General features: G+C 46.5%; 1 protein-coding gene across 1 annotated transcript; it reads right to left on the reverse strand.

The window, feature by feature from the left end:
* Nucleotides 1-2,107: 2,107 nt before the first annotated feature.
* Nucleotides 2,108-19,093, reverse strand: LOC136651317 (patched domain-containing protein 3-like). The gene is made up of 5 exons (XM_066627593.1): nt 18,338-19,093; nt 16,586-16,707; nt 14,442-14,587; nt 7,140-8,642; nt 2,108-2,313 (listed from the first exon to the last, which is right to left on the reverse strand). Exons 1-5 carry the CDS (start codon nt 19,091-19,093, stop codon nt 2,108-2,110), a joined length of 2,733 nt encoding a protein of 910 aa, XP_066483690.1.
* Nucleotides 19,094-19,348: the final 255 nt, after the last annotated feature.

The following is a 19,348-nucleotide window of genomic DNA, read 5'->3' on the forward strand; positions in this document are numbered from 1 at the left end:
AGAGGAGGGTTTTTGCTCAGAGAACCCTTCTGGCAAACGGATATCCTGGGCTAATGGCAGCAGATTAGAACTGCCAAGGCTTTCCCCATTAAGCTGCATGTTCCAACCAACAGGAAAAGTGGGCGGATGAGAAGGGACTGAGTGCTTGGCACTAGAGGATGCCCCCACAAAGATTTTGAGCCATTCTCAAACTCCCTGACAGTTTGAGAACCACTGGGTACAAGAATTAGAAACGTCTCAGACACGCACGCACTCCCCCAGCTACACAGTACTTGCAGAAAAGAAGAGAAAAAACAAATACTGAGATGTGGTGAATTTGACTTTGCTTGATGGGTGTTTGGCAAGGCTGCACCACAAACCAAGGTCACCTTTCCTTTTCTGCAAGGTGGAAGAGCACTATGTTGCTAGGAGTGTATCGACAAGGAAGTCAGCCACCGGAGTATTTAATTTGAAGAGAGGTCTCAAAGACAAAGGGCTATGAAGCAAGCCTTTAGAATACAGTGAGGCAGTAGCCTGAAGGGAGCAGGGCAAGAGAGCCAGGTTGCCTTTCTGGAAGGGATTTGGGAGTGATGATCGTGGGTGCTGGTTGAAATGGTCGTGCTCAGATGGAAGTCAGAACTGGGGTTAAGAATCCACAGAGGCTAGCAAGCCAGGGGTGAACAACCAGTGAAACAAAACACATTAGGCTCTAGAGCAGTGGTTACCAACCTTCAGATGCCCACAGACCACTGAGGCAAAAATGGGAAAGATCAGGAAAAACATGCAACCCCCCCCACCTCCTGCACACAAAAAATACTATCAGAATTGTAATAATTAGAGAAGATTTATTAATGATTTATTATATTTATTATTTCTAGAGATGATTTCTGGGTTGCTGCTTTTGTCACTGGCTGCGGCAACAGGCGATCCATTCTCTTCCCTCTCTGGTGCTCCATGGGGGAGTGCTCACCCAGTGAGATGATGAAAGTGATCAAAAGCAATCTTTTTTCTAAGACCTTGCATACAGGAATGCTCTGGGCAGTCACATCTATTGCCAGAGTCCCAGAAGGCTGTGCAACAGGATGCCCAGACAGACGCAACTTCCCAGAGACTCCCTGTGCCAAGATCACCTAGAAAGAAACACTCCACCATAGTGGAACGGTAAGCTCCGCTCGGGGGGGGGGGTGTTCCAAACTCTGGATCCAGGCTGCGGGTTGGGGTTTGGATTGCCCTGTTCTACAGCCAAATATTAGATGTTTACTCCATACAGTCCATGGGTGGAGCTTTGGTGGGGGTAACTCAATCAAGAAGTCCTCTATTGCTAGTCAATGACCCCAGCTGGGTTCTTCCTTGGTTTACCTGCCCAGCTGAGAGTGCAGTAGGTAGTTTGATGTCCATTTGTTCCGAGACTGGAACTCAGTTATGGGATTGGTGAGAGCTGCTGTAGGAGTGAAAACTTTCCTTTGCTTTACAAAAGTTTTTTCCAGGGAGGCTGTTCAGGTTACAAGACATCAAACATGCTGTTCCTGCAGGATTTGGAGCTGGGAAGCTTCACCCATCTTTTGGAGGCACGAAAACTCCATTTCCATGTAAGGAGTAAACAGGTCTCCTTTCAAATGTGGAACAATGAGCTCAATCATGGGGGGCATGATTACATTGTGCAAAGTACATTGTGAAAAGTGTGGACTTCCTGGCTTCTTGCCATCAGTCTTGTTACTAGCCAACATTATTGGTCTGATCCTTTGCATCTAACACCAAGTACACACATTTAAATGTATGTCTCCTGAATACCCTATATTAAATAAACATTAAATATTGACCATGCATGTAAAAATGATCCCAACCATAGCAAAATGAACTCTTCAATTAAACATAACAGGTAGATGACATTACAGTAAAATTCACCCTGTTTAACAATGTTTATTTTATTTAATTATATTTCTACTTATTATCGTGTTTCTATTGTTCTTACAGGTACTAAATACATGTATTATCCGGATTATCTGGACCCCTTTTAGTCTGGTCTCAGGTTGGGCCATGGGATGGAGATGGCCTTGGTTGCCTTGGTTGATGACCTGCACCAGGGACTAGTCAGGAGAGTGCATCCCTGTTGGTCCTGCTGGACTTTTCAGCCGCCTTTGACACCATCGACCATGATGTCCTTCTGGACTGCCTTGATCAGGTTGGGGCTTGGAGGCACTGTCTTGCAATGGTTCTGCTCCTTCCTGACATATCGGACCCAGATGGTGAGGCTGGGGGACACCTGTTTGGCTCCCTGGCCACTGACTTGCAGGGTGCCACCGGGATCTATCTTGTTCCCATGTTGTTTAACATCTACACGAAGCCCCTGGGAGAGGTCATCAGGGGATTTGGAATTGGAGTGCCACCATTATGCAGATTACACCAAGCTCTACCTCTCTTTTCCACCAAGTTCCCAGGGGCCTGTTGAAGTTCTGGGGCTCTGTCTGGAAGCAGTCGGGGCCTGGATGAGGGCTCATAAACTGAAATTAAATCCAGACAAGGTAGAGGTCCCCCTGATCTAGAAAGCGACTACACAGGTATTAGACCTACAACTTGCTCTGGATGGGGTAGCACTCCCTCTGAAAGAGCAGGTTCACAACCTGGAAGTCCTCCTGGACATGCAGCTGTCCCTGGATGCTCAGGTGGCATCTGTGCCCAGGGGAGCTTTTGCCCAGCTTCAGCTGGTGCGCTGGCTGCAACCGTACCAGTGTCGGTCAGATCTAGCGACAGTGGTCCATGCCCCAGTGACATCTCAGCTAGACTACTGTAATGCACTCTATGTGGGACTACCCCTAAAATGGTTCAGAAGTTGCATTTGGTGCAGAATGCGGCAGCTCAGTTGGTCACTGGGTCTTGGTGTGTGGAATCTGCTGTGCCGTTGCTCCGGCAGCTACACTGGCTGCCCATTTCTCTCCCAGCCTAATTCAAGGTGTTGGTGATGACCTTTAAAGCCCTATATGGCATAGGACTGGGATATCTCAAGGACCACCTCCCCCCATATATTCCTGCATGTCCCTTGCAGTCATCAGAGAGGGCCCTGTCATGAATAAGTCCATGTTAGGCCTAAGTTGGCATGAGAAGCCTGAACCAAACTAAGGAAGTGTAACTGAGAAGTTGCTAGCAGTTCCCAGCTGCTGGAATGTGGGTAAATAAACAAGAGGAAGGAATGTGTTGTCTCTCCTTTGATGGCCAGGAAGGACAGATAACAGGAATTATGACTATTTGGAGTGTTTGGCACCTTAGCAGATAGAGAGTCTCCTTAGCAAGGGTGATTGAATGCAGCTGTGGATCTTCAGTTGGGAGGGGTAAGAACTATGAGGGGTTAGAAACCAGGCCAACTTTGAGAAGGTTCTGTTCATCAAGGGTTCTGATTGGACAGTCTAATAATTGTGAAGTCACCTCAGTACTATTAACATAAGAACATAAGAACAGCCCCACTGGATCAGGCCATAGGCCCATCTAGTCCAGCTTCCTGTATCTCACAGCGGCCCACCAAATGCCCCAGGGAGCACACCAGATAACAAGAGACCTCATCCTGGTGCTCTCCCCTACATCTGGCATTCTGACTTAACCCATTCCTAAAATCAGGAGGTTGCGCATACAAATCATGGCTTGTACCCCATAATGGATTTTTCCTCCAGAAACTCGTCCAATCCCCTTTTAAAGGCGTCTAGGCTAGATGCCAGCACCACATCCTGTGGCAAGGAGTTCCACAGACCGATCACGCGCTGAGTAAAGAAATATTTTCTTTTGTCTGTCCTAACCCGCCCAACACTCAATTTTAGTGGATGTCCCCTGGTTCTGGTATTATGTGAGAGTGTAAAGAGCATCTCCCTATCCACTCTGTCCATCCCCTGCATAATTTTGTATGTCTCAATCATGTCCCCCCTCAAGCGTCTCTTTTCTAGGCTGAAGAGGCCCAAACGCCGTAGCCTTTCCTCATAAGGAAGGTGCCCCAGCCCCGTAATCATCTTAGTCGCTCTCTTTTGCACCTTTTCCATTTCCACTATGTCTTTTTTGAGACATAAGAGCATAAGAGGTATAATAATGAGTGCTCAGGGGGTGTGTTTTCGTTCCCTCTTGGAGTTGGGTGTGACGTCCTGCACGCGTGTAAGCTCCATTGTCCACCATGGGCACCTGGCCCCATAGGTAGCGCTGGAGCTAAGAGATCTACAAAGGGTAACTGACCCAGGAGAGTTAAGAGTTAATAGAGATAACCAGCTAGCTTTATTATTATTTTATTGCTGATATGTTTCCTAGATGTTTAAGCCTCTAGCATTTGCTGCCTTATCGTAGAGTGTGTAACCTTATGCACTTAATAAACTAAAATATCTTTTACTAAGTTGTTTTATTGTCTGTTGGGAACGAAGGTTCAGAATCCTGGCTAGCCGTTCAGCAAGCTACCAAGTACTCGTTGAGGTCTAGTACCTTGAGGGTTGAGGCTTTATTGAGAAAGAGCTCAGTGCCTGCAAGGGATAGTATTAAGTCTAGAGGGTCTCAGTGACCCCTGGACTGAGGCACTGGCACGTTCAGGGTGGTGGCAGTACTACCGGGCAAGGGGCCTTGAAGGTTTTAAGGTTCAAAAAACCAAGAACCCTCCTACCCCCTATGGTCGCGACAGGCCCTTCTTAGGGTACCTTCACCATCTGAAGCCAGGGGGATAGCTGTGAGGTGTAGGGCTTCTTGGTTGTGGCACCACACCTCTGGAATCAGCTGCCACAGATGTCGTGGAAGCCTCCTCAGTATATGGTTTTCGGCAGGGTTTGAAGACCCATCTGCTTGGCCTGGCCTTTGGGGAGGAAGACATTCCTTAGGGACCCCTTGTACACTTTTATGCTGCTGACATTTAAATCTGCTCTTTTATTGTTATCTTTTAAATTGTTTTAATGGTTTTTATGGTTTTATTTTAATTGATTTTAATGTTTAATCTTTATGTTTTGTCTGTTGTATACCGCTTTGGATTTTTAGAAAAGCGGTATAGAAATCAAATCAAATCAAATCAAATCAAATCAATAAATAAATAAATAATGACCCAATCCTATCTGCCAGCTCTGCTGGTGGAACACGTTAGCAGGTAGAAGGTCTCCTTGGATTAAGGCAGAGGATCTCAAACTCCAAGGGACTTTGAGCCCTGCAGTAAGTCCTTGCGGGGAAGGTGAGGAGGCAGTGACACGAGAGCCAAGATTGCAACGCCGTGAAGGGGTGCAGGGGCTTGCCTGAACTTATCAGAGCCTCGTTCAACCTCTTGGGGGTGTGGGGAGCCTGGCACCAGCCTCTGCAGGCCCCCCCCGGAAGCGCGCTGACATTGAAAATATTGATTGCAACCCACTTCTGGTTTGCAATTGCGAAACTGGAAGTGGATCGTTATCAATATTTTCAAATACAGCGTGCTTTGGGGGGACCTGCGGAGGCTGGTGCCAGGCTCCCCGCACCCCCTGAAGGCTGCAGGAAGCTCTGGTAAATCCAGCCAAAGCCCTGCTCCACTTCACAGCAACGTGATCCTGGCGATCACGTCGCTGCCTCCTCCCCTCCACACCCCTTAAGGGCCAGGGCTTTCTGGTTGGGGTGTTAGGACGCCCCAGTTTGAGAACCTCTGGATTAAGGGGACATTTGTTCCCTTGTCCCAGAGAATGCCCCAGCTGCCTTTATGGATATCGCTGGTCCAGGTCCGCATTGACCCATGTTGGTGGATCAGGCCCAGGAAGGGGGATAGCATATGGCATGCACTGGCACCACCAATCCTACCTCCTCTTGGGCCTGATCCACCCATGCCCTGTCACAGCCCTCCCCCACCCCATTACACTCCCTCACTGCCCTGCTTCACCCTTCTACCACCCCTGCACAGCAGAGAACTTCCTAGCTTCAGTGGGCATTGCTCCTTCCACTGGCACCAGTGGGAGGGCTCTGGCCTTCCCACTGGCACTGCAAACAGACACGTTGTCACAAAGTGCTTTACAGTACTTTTGTGATGGCTTGCTCTGGCAGAGTGCTCTAGGGGGTGCTCTAGGGGGGGATAGGATTGTGCCCTAAAGCCTCTGCCATCACACCACCAAGTTACTTTGCAGCCCAATCCAATGTATATTTACTCAATAAGAGTAATTTACTCAATAAGCAAGTTTAGTTGGTGGAACTAACTTTAGTGGAACTTATTCCCAACCATACATAAGATTGCACCCACAGATTTAGCAAGCTCAGCACTAGACCATGATCTATACAGGCGTGCCCCCATATCTGCAGTGGTTCTGTTCCAGAACCCCATGTGGTTACCTGAAATCACAGACACAGGTGACCGCCTGCCCCCACATCTGGAGCCCAGCAGAAACCGCAGACGTCTGTCCACAGCCTCTGCCAGGCTCAGACTGAGCTCTAGAGCTCAAACCACGTGACATCCGGTTTCATGGAGAAAACAGAAGTGACATTTTTAATGCCTTATAAGGCATTAGGAGGTCTAGGGAAACAATCAAGGGCTTTCCTGGGCTTCCTAATGCCTTATAAGGCATTAAAGAATCATTTCCGGTTTCTCCGTGAATCCGGAATTTACATGTTTAGAGCTCTAGAGCTCGGTCTGAGTCTGGCAGAGGCCACAGATTGAAGCCACAGTCCTTTCTCCAACAGTTGACTTGAAATTGATTGTTTTGTTGAATGGGTTCCCTTTCTGAACCCCTACCCTGCTTTTTCAAGATATCACCCCATCTCTAAAAGTAGCAAAGACGTCACTTTTTGCAATAGCTTGATGCGCCCCCTAAGATTAGAGGCAATCCTTACAGAATTTTGTGAACTGCCAGCGCACCATTTTGCATTATATACACCATGAGCAAATGCATAACATGTGGATCAAAACAGGAATGTACTGCTTTTGGAATATTTTAATGTGTACTAAAGGATACATTCTAAAGAGCTATTCTATATATAGGGGCACATTTACTTTTAATGTGTTCTGTAACGTAAACTGGCTATGGTATATAAACTAGTATAGAATATTAAGGCAGACTTTTCACACAATCTGGACCTTGCCAGGATGAAGAAGGATTTTCTTGAAGTGCAAGTAACTGAGGATTGACTACATTGACTGGAGATAGTTTCAGAAAGCTCTTCTCAGCAACAAAGACACTTCCTGTTTCCCGAACGAAAACAACAACCACAGAATGTTAAAAACACAGGAGTAAATACCAGTCCATGAACAGCCGCAAGCAAGATAACCAGAAATAGTACCTTGAAATAGGTTCTGAAGATGTAACCAGTTGCCCCAGACAGCACAACCACTCCCAAAATGGTGGAAACAGCTCCCTGCGCAACAGGATAACCAAAGTGGTATAGAACATCCACTACCTTGTCATTCACTTCAGGCTCCTGACTTGCCAAAAAGCCATAAGCAATACAACCACAGAAGTTTACTGAAAACTCTAAGGTAATAATAAAGAAGATTACATTTAAGGGATATAGACCGACACCCCAATAGTGCATGTAACCAGATAAACCAAAAGCAATAGACAGAGCAGCTAAAAGGAGCAACATGGTGGACCAAGGACTGGGAATGAGCAACACACAAATATTTAAAATGACAAAAGCCCAAAATGTTGCTTCTCTGGCATCAGTTACAACTTCGCTCCAAGCCGAGTATATAAATGCTGGATGATAAACTATTACTGGCATCTTACAATTTCTAGCACGGCGTCTCAGTTGCCTCAAGAGGTTTCTCTTATCAGCTACAGTTGTAACATTGACCGTCTGTATGTAAAACCGTGATGTTGATATTTCTGTGGCACTAAAATTAACATCCCATTGAGATTCTGGAGCTGTGTTGAACAGAATAGTTAAATTACTAATGAAAACATTCTTGTTGTTCATGTTTAGATATGTGTGTAAAGCAACAGATCCATAACTTTTCAACCATGACTCTGATAATTCCTTGTCCACACGCGGTGAGTTTTCTAGTGACTCCATACACTTTTCAAGATCTACACGAACAGATGGATCCCAGTATTCTATACTTTTGGTTACAACAACCATAATCCTTGGACCATACTCTGAAAAATATTCTTCTTCCCAATCATAATACTGAATAAAATCAGAATTATAAGATGGACTTTGATGTTCTATATCTTGAATGAGTCCATAAACGATCCCATAAATACTACTACCCAGGTACAGCAGATACAGGACAACCACCACAACTTTACTCCAGGAATGCATAAGGAAAGGGCCATAATGCTTTCTAAAGAATACATTCATGGGGTGTTCAATTTCTGCTCCAGTGGCCTCATCGAAAGAGCCTCCAATGCAACACCTGTTATACACACGACCACGAGAATCTTGAGGCTCAGTTTCAACTTTCATGAACGTGAGCCAGTGTCTGTTGCTTTCTTCTCTTCTACCATTTAGAGCAAGAATAGCCCCTAAGAATGTCAAGTTGTAGAGGTAGCAGAAGAGGAAGGCTGTGCCTGTATAAATGCAAAATGATAGATCAGATTGGAAGGACTCTCTAACTGCAGTGAAGAAAGAGAAAACACAGGTAAGAATGGTGATGGTAACTGACACAACCGCCTCTGCGTAGGTGTCAGCCATGCGATCTTTAACGCTCTCCTTCACTTTAGTCTGCTGCCAGCAGGACACCAGGATGAACACGTGATGAACACTAAGCGCTGAAGAATGACAAAAAGAGAATGCATCAGTACCACATACTGGGTGGAAAAGGGAAAGATACAACAGAGAGACTTGTTTTGTAATGAATAATCACTACCTTAGGAAGAGAAATGAACTGGCAGGTTTAGATTCAGTGTACCAAAAGCAGGTTTTAGTGTACACTTCACGAACTTTTACAAACTTTTCTTCAACGTTTTCCACAGAATGATTAAAAGGAGAGCCACCTCTTCAGAGGCGATACCATATTTGTCATCATTAAAAAAATTCATTCAGCATATTTACTAAGTTTGTAGTGGTTAGTTCTGTAAGGTTTACAGCCAGAACAGTTCAGAAGCCTACTGGTGTCCAAGGTCTGAGGAAGGTGATTGTGAGACGTTAGGCTGGGGGTTATCTGTCAGTCAGAAGTCAAGGTCCAATGTGACTAAGCAAGAAAATGGATTTATCCTAATATACAGTGTTGAAATGTTTTCATTATAATATACTAGTGTTTCCCAAACTGTCAGTTGGGGACCCACCAGTGGGTTGTAACCTGATTGTGGGTCATGAAACTGAAAAGTTGATACCTAACAAGTGAAACTGAGCTGCAAGTGTGTGTTTACTCATGAATAAGCAAGTGTGCCTCAGTCCACTTCAGAGAGGCACACAACGACACCTGAATAGGGGGTCCTAGAACTTCAAAGCTTGGGTAGTACTATACTACACCTTCCAGTTGCAGTGATAATCAGGATCATCATATTGCTTCCTTGTGCTCATTCTGTTTCCCACATCAATTTTATAACATGAATATCTCAACTTCTCTATGCCAATTGAGAACTGTTTACAACTCGCCTACTGGTCTGGTTCCGCCTGGCCAATGTGAGTCACATACAAACCAGGGACAGTAGTGGTTTCTTTCTCTGATTAGAGTTTGATCTGAATACAGAACTGACACACTAGTTTGTTGGCAGACTGCATACTGCATACTGTACTGCATACATATATGACTCCTGTGGAAATAGGGTTTAAAGAAGATTCCTCTTTTTCTGCTCCTATACAGTTTACACAAGAACTCCCTGACTTGGGACGCTCCTAGCAGGCTTACAAAAATGAACAGTTGTCCTGTTCATCCAACAGCTGGGGCAGAACCTTCCAAGATAATGACACACTTTCCAAAATGCAGAATGCTTACCCACAACAATAGCCCTGTTCACAAAATGTCGCCCCCCCCCCCCAATTCAATGGACATCAGTGACATCATGGGAGGCAGAGACTCACCAGATCTAAAGTTTTTTTTTTTTTTTTTAAAAAAAAAAAAGCACAAGGGCCCAACAAGTAAAAGAAAAAATTCCTTGCCTTTCCCTGCTGCTCCTTTCTTCTCCAGCACAGTCAGAGCCCAATCCTATGCATGTCTACTCAGAAGTAAGTCCCATTAGAGTCAATGGGGCTTACTCCCAGGAAAGTGTGGATAGGATTGGGCTGTCAGTGAGTTAAGCAGAGCACAGACATGCCCATTACAATACATAAGGAAGGAGCCAGTTGCCAATTAGCTGCCATCCATCATGTCTGGCTTCCAATGAAAAACAGACAGGGTGCCTGTGGGCCCAATCCTATCCAACTTTCCAGCACTGGTGCAGCTGCGATACAGCCCTGAGGTAAGAGAATGCATGTTCCCATACCTTGAGGAGGCTTCTGCGACTGCCTCCCCATTACAAGGCACAGGAGCAATGGCACTGGAAAATTAGATAGGATTTGGCCCTGTGGCAGCAATCTCTGGGGAGGCAGCAAGCAGAGTTGCCTCCAGCAGGTTAGGCTGTAATCATAGCTGGCTTCCATTTTTTTTTTTTTTAAAGGCAGGAGGAAGAGCTGCCTCTGTTCTGTTAAAGAAAGCCATGAAAACAGCCCCACTGGATCAGGCCATAGGCCCATCTAGTCCAGCTTCCTGTATCTCACAGCGGCCCACCAAATGCCCCAGGGAGCACACCAGATAACAAGAGACCTCATCCTGGTGCCCTCCCTTGCATCTGGCATAGCCCATTTCTAAAATCAGGAGGTTGCGCATACACATCAGGGCTTGTAACCCGTAATGGATTTTTCCTCCAGAAACTTGTCCAATCCCCTTTTAAAGGCGTTCAGGCCAGTCGCCATCACCACATCCTGTGGCAAAGAGTTCCACAGACCAACCACACGCTGAGTAAAGAAATATTTTCTTTTGTCTGTTCTAACTCTCCCAACACTCAATTTTAGTGGATGTCCCCTGGTTCTGGTGTTATGTGAGAGTGTAAAGAGCATCTCCCTATCCACTCTGTCCATCCCCTGCATAATTTTTTATGTCTCAATCATGTCCCCCCTCAGGTGCCTCTTTTCTAGGCTGAAGAGGCCCAAACGCTGTAGCCTTTCCTCATAAGGAAGGTGCCCCAGCCCCGTAATCATCTTAGTCGCTCTCTTTTGCACCTTTTCCATTTCCACTATGTCTTTTTTGAGATGCGGCGACCAGAACTGGACACAATACTCCAGGTGTGGCCTTACCATAGATTTGTACAACGGCATTATAATATTAACCGTTTTGTTCTCAATACCTTTCCTAATGATCCCAAGCATAGAATTGGCCTTCTTCACTGCCGCCGCACATTGGGTCGACACTGTCATCAACCTGTCCACCACCACCCCAAGATCTCTCTCCTGATCTGTCACAGACAGCTCAGAAGCCAGCAGCCTATATCTAAAGTTTTGATTTTTTGCCCCAATGTGCATGACTTTACACTTACTGACATTGAAGCGCATCTGCCATTTTGCTGCCCATTTTGCCAGTCTGGAGAGATCCTTCTGGCGCTCCTCACAATCACTTCTGGTCTTTACCACTTGTAAAAGTTTGGTGTCGTCTGCAAACTTAGCCACTTCTCTGCTCAACCCTGTCTCCAGGTCATTTATGAAGAGGTTGGAAAGCACCGGTCCCAGGACAGATCCTTGGGGCACACCGCTTTTCACCTCTCTCCATTGTGAGAATTGCCCATTGACACCCACTCTCTGCTTCCTGGCCTCCAACCAGTTCTCAATCCACGAGAGGACCTGTCCTCTAATTCCCTGACTGTGGAGTTTTTTCAGTAGCCTTTGGTGAGGGACCGTGTCAAACGCCTTCTGAAAGTCCAGATATATAATGTCCACGGGTTCTCCCACATCCACATGCCTGTTGACCTTTTCAAAGAATTCTATAAGGTTCGTGAGGCAAGACTTACCCTTACATCTAAAGCGCCAGGAGAGGCAGCTTTTCAGTTGCCTCAGGGGGTGTGCTGCTGAGCTTTCCCTAGCTCCAAGTGGGGGAAAGTGAGGTGAACTTTTTGATTTATGTGGGGGAGAGAGAGTGTGCGTGATTTTTTTTCCAAGGAAGGGAATGAAAGACACTGAGTTTAAGGGGCAAGTGCAGCCAGCCTTAGGACAATTTGTCTAATTTGGGCCCTGTTTCTGGAGGGGCCCCACACTGGAGCAGGGAGCGGAGCAGGCACAGCTGCAGCCAGCACCTCACTCTGTAGTTGCTGCTCCAGTATGGAATATTCCATGCTGAGACGATATGAGGAGAGCACAGTGAACAGAGCATTGCCTCAGGACAGCCCTCCCATCTGCTCACCCTGGGTCCAAGTGGTTTAAATTCCCCACCCCAAGCAGCTGGTGCCAGGTGCCTCACTGCCGCCACTTATCCTGGTGAGTAGGGGGGGCCTGCAGGGGGAACATGCAAAAATGACCCAACATGCATTGGGTCCCATAGCTTCTAAGACTGCCCCTGGAGAGAAAGAGAGAGAGTGTGTGCATTCATCTAGCTGTGCCTCCCTGGGCCTGGACCTCACCACACAACACTGGTGGACATATGGAGTAAGATCTGGAGAAGGACACGTGGAGCAATGTGGAGCAGGATCGTGCCTCCTAGCCATGACAGCTGGGCACAAATTTTGCATTTGTTTGCAAGGGCAGAGCTGAATATTTGAACATACCATTTGGAACAGGGGTGCCCAAACCCCAGCCCTGGGGCCACATGTACCCCTCGAGGCATCTCAATGTGGCCGTCAGGGAGCCCCAGTCTCCAGTGAGCCTCTGGCCCTCTGAAGATTTGTTGGAGCCCACACTGGCCCAACACAACTGCTCTCGGCATGAGAGCGACTGTTTGACCTCTCGCGTGAGCTATGGGATGAGGGCTCCCTCCACTGCTTGCTGTTTCATGTCTGTGATGCAGTAGCGGCAGCAAAGGAAAGACCAGCCTTGCTTTGTGCAAGGCCTTTTATAGGTCTTGAGCTATTGCAAGACCTTCATTCATTCATATAAGTTAATCTTTAATATATTCATTTATGTATATTCATGTAAATGTATTCAAATTTTTAATGTAAATTAATTCTTTTTTTCCACGGCCCCCGACACAGTGTCAGAGAGATGATGTGGCCCTCCTGCCAAAAACTTTGGACACCCCTGATTTGGAATGCTGATTAGCATTCCACCTCTTGCAGACAAATGCTGAAGGGGCTTGGCCACAGTGAGTGGGTATGATTCTGCTTCCTCCACCCAACATAAATGTGAGAGAGATCCATCGCTGAAGAGTGCTAACACAGGCAGATCATAAGGACAGGTCCTTAGATAAAATGCTACACAGTAGCCTGCAGCAAAGGACGTTTCCAGGATCAGGCTGGGAGAAGAATTCTGAGAGGTCTGTCTCCTCTCATATGATCCTGCCTGTTCTTTAAGGTCTACTGGAGAGGCTTTCTTGCATGTCCCACCATTATCTGACATTTGTTTAGGAAGAACACGTGACAGAGCCTGCTCTGTAGTGACACCCAGACTGTGGAACTCCCATCCCCAGGAGATCCACCTGATTTCCTCTGCATTATACCGTCACTATCTTTTGAAGACCTTTTCATTGGGGCAGACATTGTTGGCTCTGTTTGTGTCTATCAAATTGTTTGTGTTGCCATCTATTCTCTCCCTGCTTTGTTGTTTTAAAGTAGTCTTTGAAAAGTGTATTTTAATTACACTGATGGTTAGTTGCCTTGTTTCAACAGAATGTTGGGATTAAAACAATTAATCCAAGTAGTTATATGTCCTATATATATGTCCTATACATTTGTCCTATATATATGTCCTATATATACATATATATATCCATGGCTATATATACATTTAGCCCACAAGTACCTAGAACTACACCTGCCCTGAAAAGAAATGCAGCCCTGACATGCACGTCAGAGCCACCTGCATATATAACAATGCAAAAGACAGTATATATGTTTTGCTGGAAAGTAAGGGCCCAACTGGAGATGGCCTCAAGATGCAGGACCCATTTCTGATATCTTTTGAAGTGGCTCGTGCAGCTGCTCCCAGACCAATCTAGATTTGTAACCCAGAACAAAGGGAGGGGGAATTAACCCTCTTATCCTGTAATAAATTTGGAATGCAAACAGTGCCCTCCCAGAGCTGCTATACATCACATGGGGAAAGTATACAGGCATCCCATATTGTACCCCCCTCCATAATGAAGAGCAGATTGGTACAGGGTAATTGGCACTGTGAAATCAGCAGAGAGGGAAAGGATTTAACTGCTTTTCTTCCACTCGTAACTCAATCAAGTGGAAGATTTTCCTTTTCCTTTTTTGAGTTTTAGCAAATAATTGCAAAGATAACAGCAATGATTTGTTCTTGGCTTACATGAGTTGATGAGCGCATCAAGGGACCCGATTATCAAAGTTAAGGGTGGAAGGGAGGCATCTCAAACACTTATTTTGATATCGCCACCCAAAGCTCAGAGATACATTTTCACATCTGAGAACTATGATCATACTCACCAAGTACAAGAAATGGTGTGATTGCAATTGTGAAAAAAAATGGCACACCACAAAAGAGCAATAGTCCAAAGCTGCTGAGCACGGAGAGCCCTGCTGAGAAGACTCCAAATGCTGCAACCCACACTTTTGTCCGCACACAGTCTTGCCTGTAATAGAGATGAAAGAGTTCCATGCTAAGTCTAGGCCAAGTCTCTCCCTCCACGAACAAAACTGAATACTGCAGCCCAGCTCATGCAGTTTAAATATATTCCCAACAGCCACAACATTTAGAAAGGTAATTATTTTCACCAATGGAAGGTTCCACAAGCGGCTTATGGCACTGAAACTATGGAATGAAGTACTAGCTTTGTTCTTGAACTATGTGTGGGTCAGCCTCTCTCTGCAATTCAGGCCGTGACACATTTCTGACTCCATGTTCCCCATGGCTTATGGAGCTGTGGTGCACTTTCCTGGTTCTGCACATCCTCTTAGCCTTGCACTCTCTTACTTCTTTAACCTGAAACACTCACCTAGGTAAGGTTCAGCAATACATCATTTATCCTCTAAGAGGCCTTCATATCCCACAAAGCTGTGAGACAGCGATTTTGCCCACAGTATAATCCATGTTGGAACACTTCCAGTTCACTTGCTAAGTTCCACTTAGGAGTGCCATGATTGTTCCCCACACCCATGCCATCTGCCGTCACAACAGCAATAGATTCCTGCAGACAAAAAAAGGCCATGCTTTCTGGCTCCTGCAATCACATCCTTGCCCATCACCCAGTCCTTCTGAATGAACCTGGAACATTCTTCCTTTGCCATGGGCCTAAGAAACCTGATTAGTTTCTAACACAATTAGTTTGGACATTCTTGGCTATCGACAGTGACTCTTTGAGACTAGGATAAGCAGATAAGATTCTATAGCAGCTATTTTCAGTGCCGTGGCAATGGTCCCCAGGTGTGCCGTGGGAATGTGGGAGAGGATCATTTATCAACAGGATCATTGGGGGATGTGAACACCCATTGACAGCACAGTGTGCCTTGTCAATTGTCAAAAAGCTGATGGTGTGCCTTGACCATTTCAGTACCTTGCCAGTGTGCCGAAAGATGAAAATCACTGCTCTATAGCATGACAACAGAATTATAGGCAGATGTACATGAAGGCAGAGAGTGTGAGCTAACAGGCAGGCAACTGCTTGATGCTCTCCCTGACAGTGGAGTGATCTCCCTGCTCTGTGTTACAATCCGTTGTGCCCTTTTTATGAACAAGGTCACATGTGTACAGCTCCTGATGTGCAAATCACACCCAGACTGATGCATGATGGTACTGCTCACAGCGGCTGGAATTATTATTATACTGGAATTTACTGGTATTTATTTATAGACAATGAGAACAAATCTTTATAGTACAGCTTAACGTAGCATTACTGATTAAGGCCCCGTTTCAGGGCCCGGCGCACTGGCTTACCTCCAGCGTGCAGTGTCACAAACATGCTGTAAGGCACGCCTGCAACACATACCACAGTCCCAGGCCTGGACCTACCCAGGCATACACCCATACTGGGCCAGCACCAGTGCTGGGCCTGTAGTCCACTGCCTGGTGGCTTACCCTAACTGCCGGGCAGCAGAGAGGTGAGTGGGGGTGTGGGGGGAGACGGGGGACGCATTGCGCGCCAGGGAGGGGGGGAAGGAACATGGTGTTGGGAGGGATCCGGAGCCCCGTGTTGGGACTCCTCGATTCTATGTGGGCTCAAGAGCTGCCACAGAATCAAATAGCCCCATTGCAGGGCTACTTCCCTTATACAGGGGAAGGGGACAAAAATCCCCTTCTCAAGAGGAGCTGCCACAGGCTGCCCAGTGCATGCTGGGTACCGCAGCAGCCATTTTTTGGCGCTGCAGCAGCCCTGCGCAACGGGCAGCTCAGGATTGGGCTGTAAGTGCTTAAATGAAAACATTTCTATGCTTCAGAAAACACCAGCTATTAACCAGTTTTTATATTATTCTGATGCAGTTAAAATACTATTTTGCATATGATTGGTTTTTATTAACAGTAGTGCAACTGTGAATTTTTTCCCCTCAGTTTGTTATTCTGGTGGGAAAAGTTATATAACTAAAAAAAATTAAAGATTTCCCTCCCTCTTCCAAAATTAAGAAACAAGAGTTACCTTGCACATGATATAATTGAAAGGAATACTGTTAAAAAATACACGATGGACAACAAAGGAAGTACTTCCTTAGTTCTTTTTTCAAACATTTCCTGTCTGGAGAGTGAAGTGAAATAAGCCACCTGCCAGGGTGAGGAAAGGAAGAGTATTAAACATTTACCTCTCAATATATTTTTCACTTAACATTATCTCTTGATGTTTTTCAATCAGTTTTAAACGACAGGTTATAAATGATTGATATTAATACATAATACCAAAAAATTATCCACTACTTTTTTCCAATAGAACTAAAAATTAATTTTAATTTTAAAATTAATTTTAAAATTAATACATTGATTTTATTAATTAATAAATTAATAATTCCAAAATGTAATATTTTCTTTCCACACAAATTCTAAACCCTGCTTCATAGTGAACTGCAAAATTCCCTTGTCCAATTTCTTTGAATTGTTCTACCAGCTGAGACACTGAGGGCGCAATCCTATCTGGGAGTTGCGGCAAAAGTGCCATAAAGCACTTGTGCGCCACCCTGGAGGCAGTTATGCCGGCACAAGGGATTTGCGCCAGCCTAACTGCAAAGGGTGGGGAGGAGGCGGGCGGGAGGCAGGTGGTCCTGGGGGGGTTTTGGGAGGAGGTTTTGGGGGGGGCAGGTGGTCCTGGGGGTGGATGGGGAGTGGGAGGCAGGACTGGGACCCAGCAGTTATGCCGGATCCCAACCCCCTTCCCTGAGCAGCGCAGAGTGGCTCCAAATCGCTCCATTCTCCTCGGACTTGTGTCACCTCTGGAGGTGGCGCAGGTCCAAGGAGACCCATTGGGATTGTGGTTGCTTACCCTGGGGTAAGGGGAAGAGTTTCCCCTTGCCTCCAGATGAGCCGGTTTTGGCCTCAATATTGCGCTGGATACAGTGCAGGCCTCCTGGCCTGCCAGTTCCCAGCGCAAGTTAGGACTGCGCTGTGAGAACATTTTTGTTCTTATAAATGACATACTGCAATGTGAAAAGATCAAAGAGAAAGTGAGTAGATTACTTTTATTGATCACTGTGATCCAGATCTTCGAAACCGCCCAGAAAAAGGATTGAGTTCAACTAAGAACTATAAATATTTATTAAAACTAAAAATACAACAAACAGGTGACTCATTTTTTAAAAAGGACTTGACAGAAATGCATTTCGTTGTTCATATGAGAATTGCAGCATCATGCCAATGGGTTATGGTACAAGCTAGACATGAAGTTACATGGGTCACGGTCTAGTGAGGAGCTGACCGATACCTCTATAGAGATCCTCAGCTACTACAGTTTTTGAGAGTAAAACTGCAGGAGCCAATGATCTCTATAGAGAAATTGGTCACTGACTGTCAGTGCAGGGCAGGGAGCATTTAACCATTTACTTCTCGGGCGTTTTGTGGCCGAAAAGCACTCACTCAAGCACACTTCCATTCCAGAAACCCCAGTAGATTAAAAAAATCAGTTGATACCAAATCAGCTTTGAAAAATAGCTTTAAAGACCCACTTCCAGGTTTCTTGCCACCCCAGAATGCCTTGGTAGACGTGATATACCACATTCAGCCACAAGGTGGGGTGAATAATGGAATCTAATGGAATGAAATTATAATTATTTAAATGGGATTTTGCTGCTTTTTGTTACAAGGCATTTAAAGGTGGACCCCCATATCAGTGGTGAGTCAAATCAGTGGATGCCAAACCAGTGAATACCAAGGATGCATCTGTACACCCAAAGCAGACACCCCTTACCTTGATGGATTTGAAGTTCAATGAGCCCAATACATGGGGGATGTGCTGCAGGAAGTTTCTCAGCCAGAGCTCACTGGCCTTGCGCTGCAAAGGATTGTCCTCCTGCAGGTAATACAGGAGCCGCAGTGCTTTGGCTGCCAGGAGGGGGCGCTCCTGCTTATCTCGTCCGGGGCCCAGCACAACGCCCCCCACAAAGGATGCCAGGAACACATGGCCCTGGAAGGCAAGTGGCCAAGTGAGGTTGGGCAGCAGCACCTCGAGACGTGCTGGCTCACCCTGCAGGGCACTGAGGAGCGGATTAGGGCTGCTGCAGGTGCCAAGGCTGCGGGCACACAGCTGGGAGAAGGTGTGCTCAGGGGTGCGGAGCCCTTGCACTGCCTTGTCCAGTGCCAGCAGCTCGGTGAAGGCCACCCTGGTGAGGAGCGTGTCTCCGGTGGCAACGGCCAGGAAGGTGGCAAAGGCACCTTTGGTGCTCAGCCTCTGAGCCGAGAAACGCTCAGCATCGCGGGTCGGGAAGTGTGCCTGGATGAAGCGGCGATCCTCTTTGGCCGGGTTCCTGATCGGTGCGTACAGGCCCTCCATGTCGTAGGCATTGAAGCTGCTCAGATAGATAAAGCCGGAGCCCAGTGCACCCGAGAGCAACAAGGGCAGCAGCAGGAAGGGCCATGGGTGGGCTCCCACAGAGGCTCCAAGGGCCCGCAGCACCTTTACCAGGGGCCGCCGCTCTGCGGTTATGGGGTAGGTGTTGGGATCCATTACAGTTCCTTTGCTTGCACTTTTCAACCTCAGCAGAAGTGCAGTTGCCCAACGGTCCTTCTCACCATTCCACTGCACCGGAATGTTGAGTCTGTAGAACTGGGAAGTAGAAGGACTCCAGAGCAGAAGTCTGTGGCTTCCGGTTGGAGGGAGAGCTTGCCGTTGGGCCACTCAACCTGTGACTTCAGCAGTCACCACAGCTGAGCCTGGCAGAAGGAATTGCAGAGACACGGCTTGTGCTGCTGAAGCCCCTGC

Source organism: Tiliqua scincoides, chromosome 5 (assembly GCF_035046505.1).
Source record: "Tiliqua scincoides isolate rTilSci1 chromosome 5, rTilSci1.hap2, whole genome shotgun sequence".
NCBI classification, from domain to species: Eukaryota; Metazoa; Chordata; class Lepidosauria; order Squamata; family Scincidae; genus Tiliqua; species Tiliqua scincoides.

Bases quoted from the DNA above. Each gene is read 5' to 3' on its own strand.
- LOC136651317 (XM_066627593.1), bottom strand. From the start codon at position 19,093: ATGGATCCCAACACCTACCCCATAACCGCAGAGCGGCGGCCCCTGGTA. The intron at 16,708-18,337 runs GTAAGGGGTGTC...TCACCCTGGCAG, and splicing joins TGAACTTCAAATCCATCAAG to GTGGCTTATTTCACTTCACT. The intron at 2,314-7,139 runs GTTGTTGTTTTC...GGCTTCGTGTAG, and splicing joins TGTGTTTTTAACATTCTGTG to ATGTTAAACAACATGGGAAC.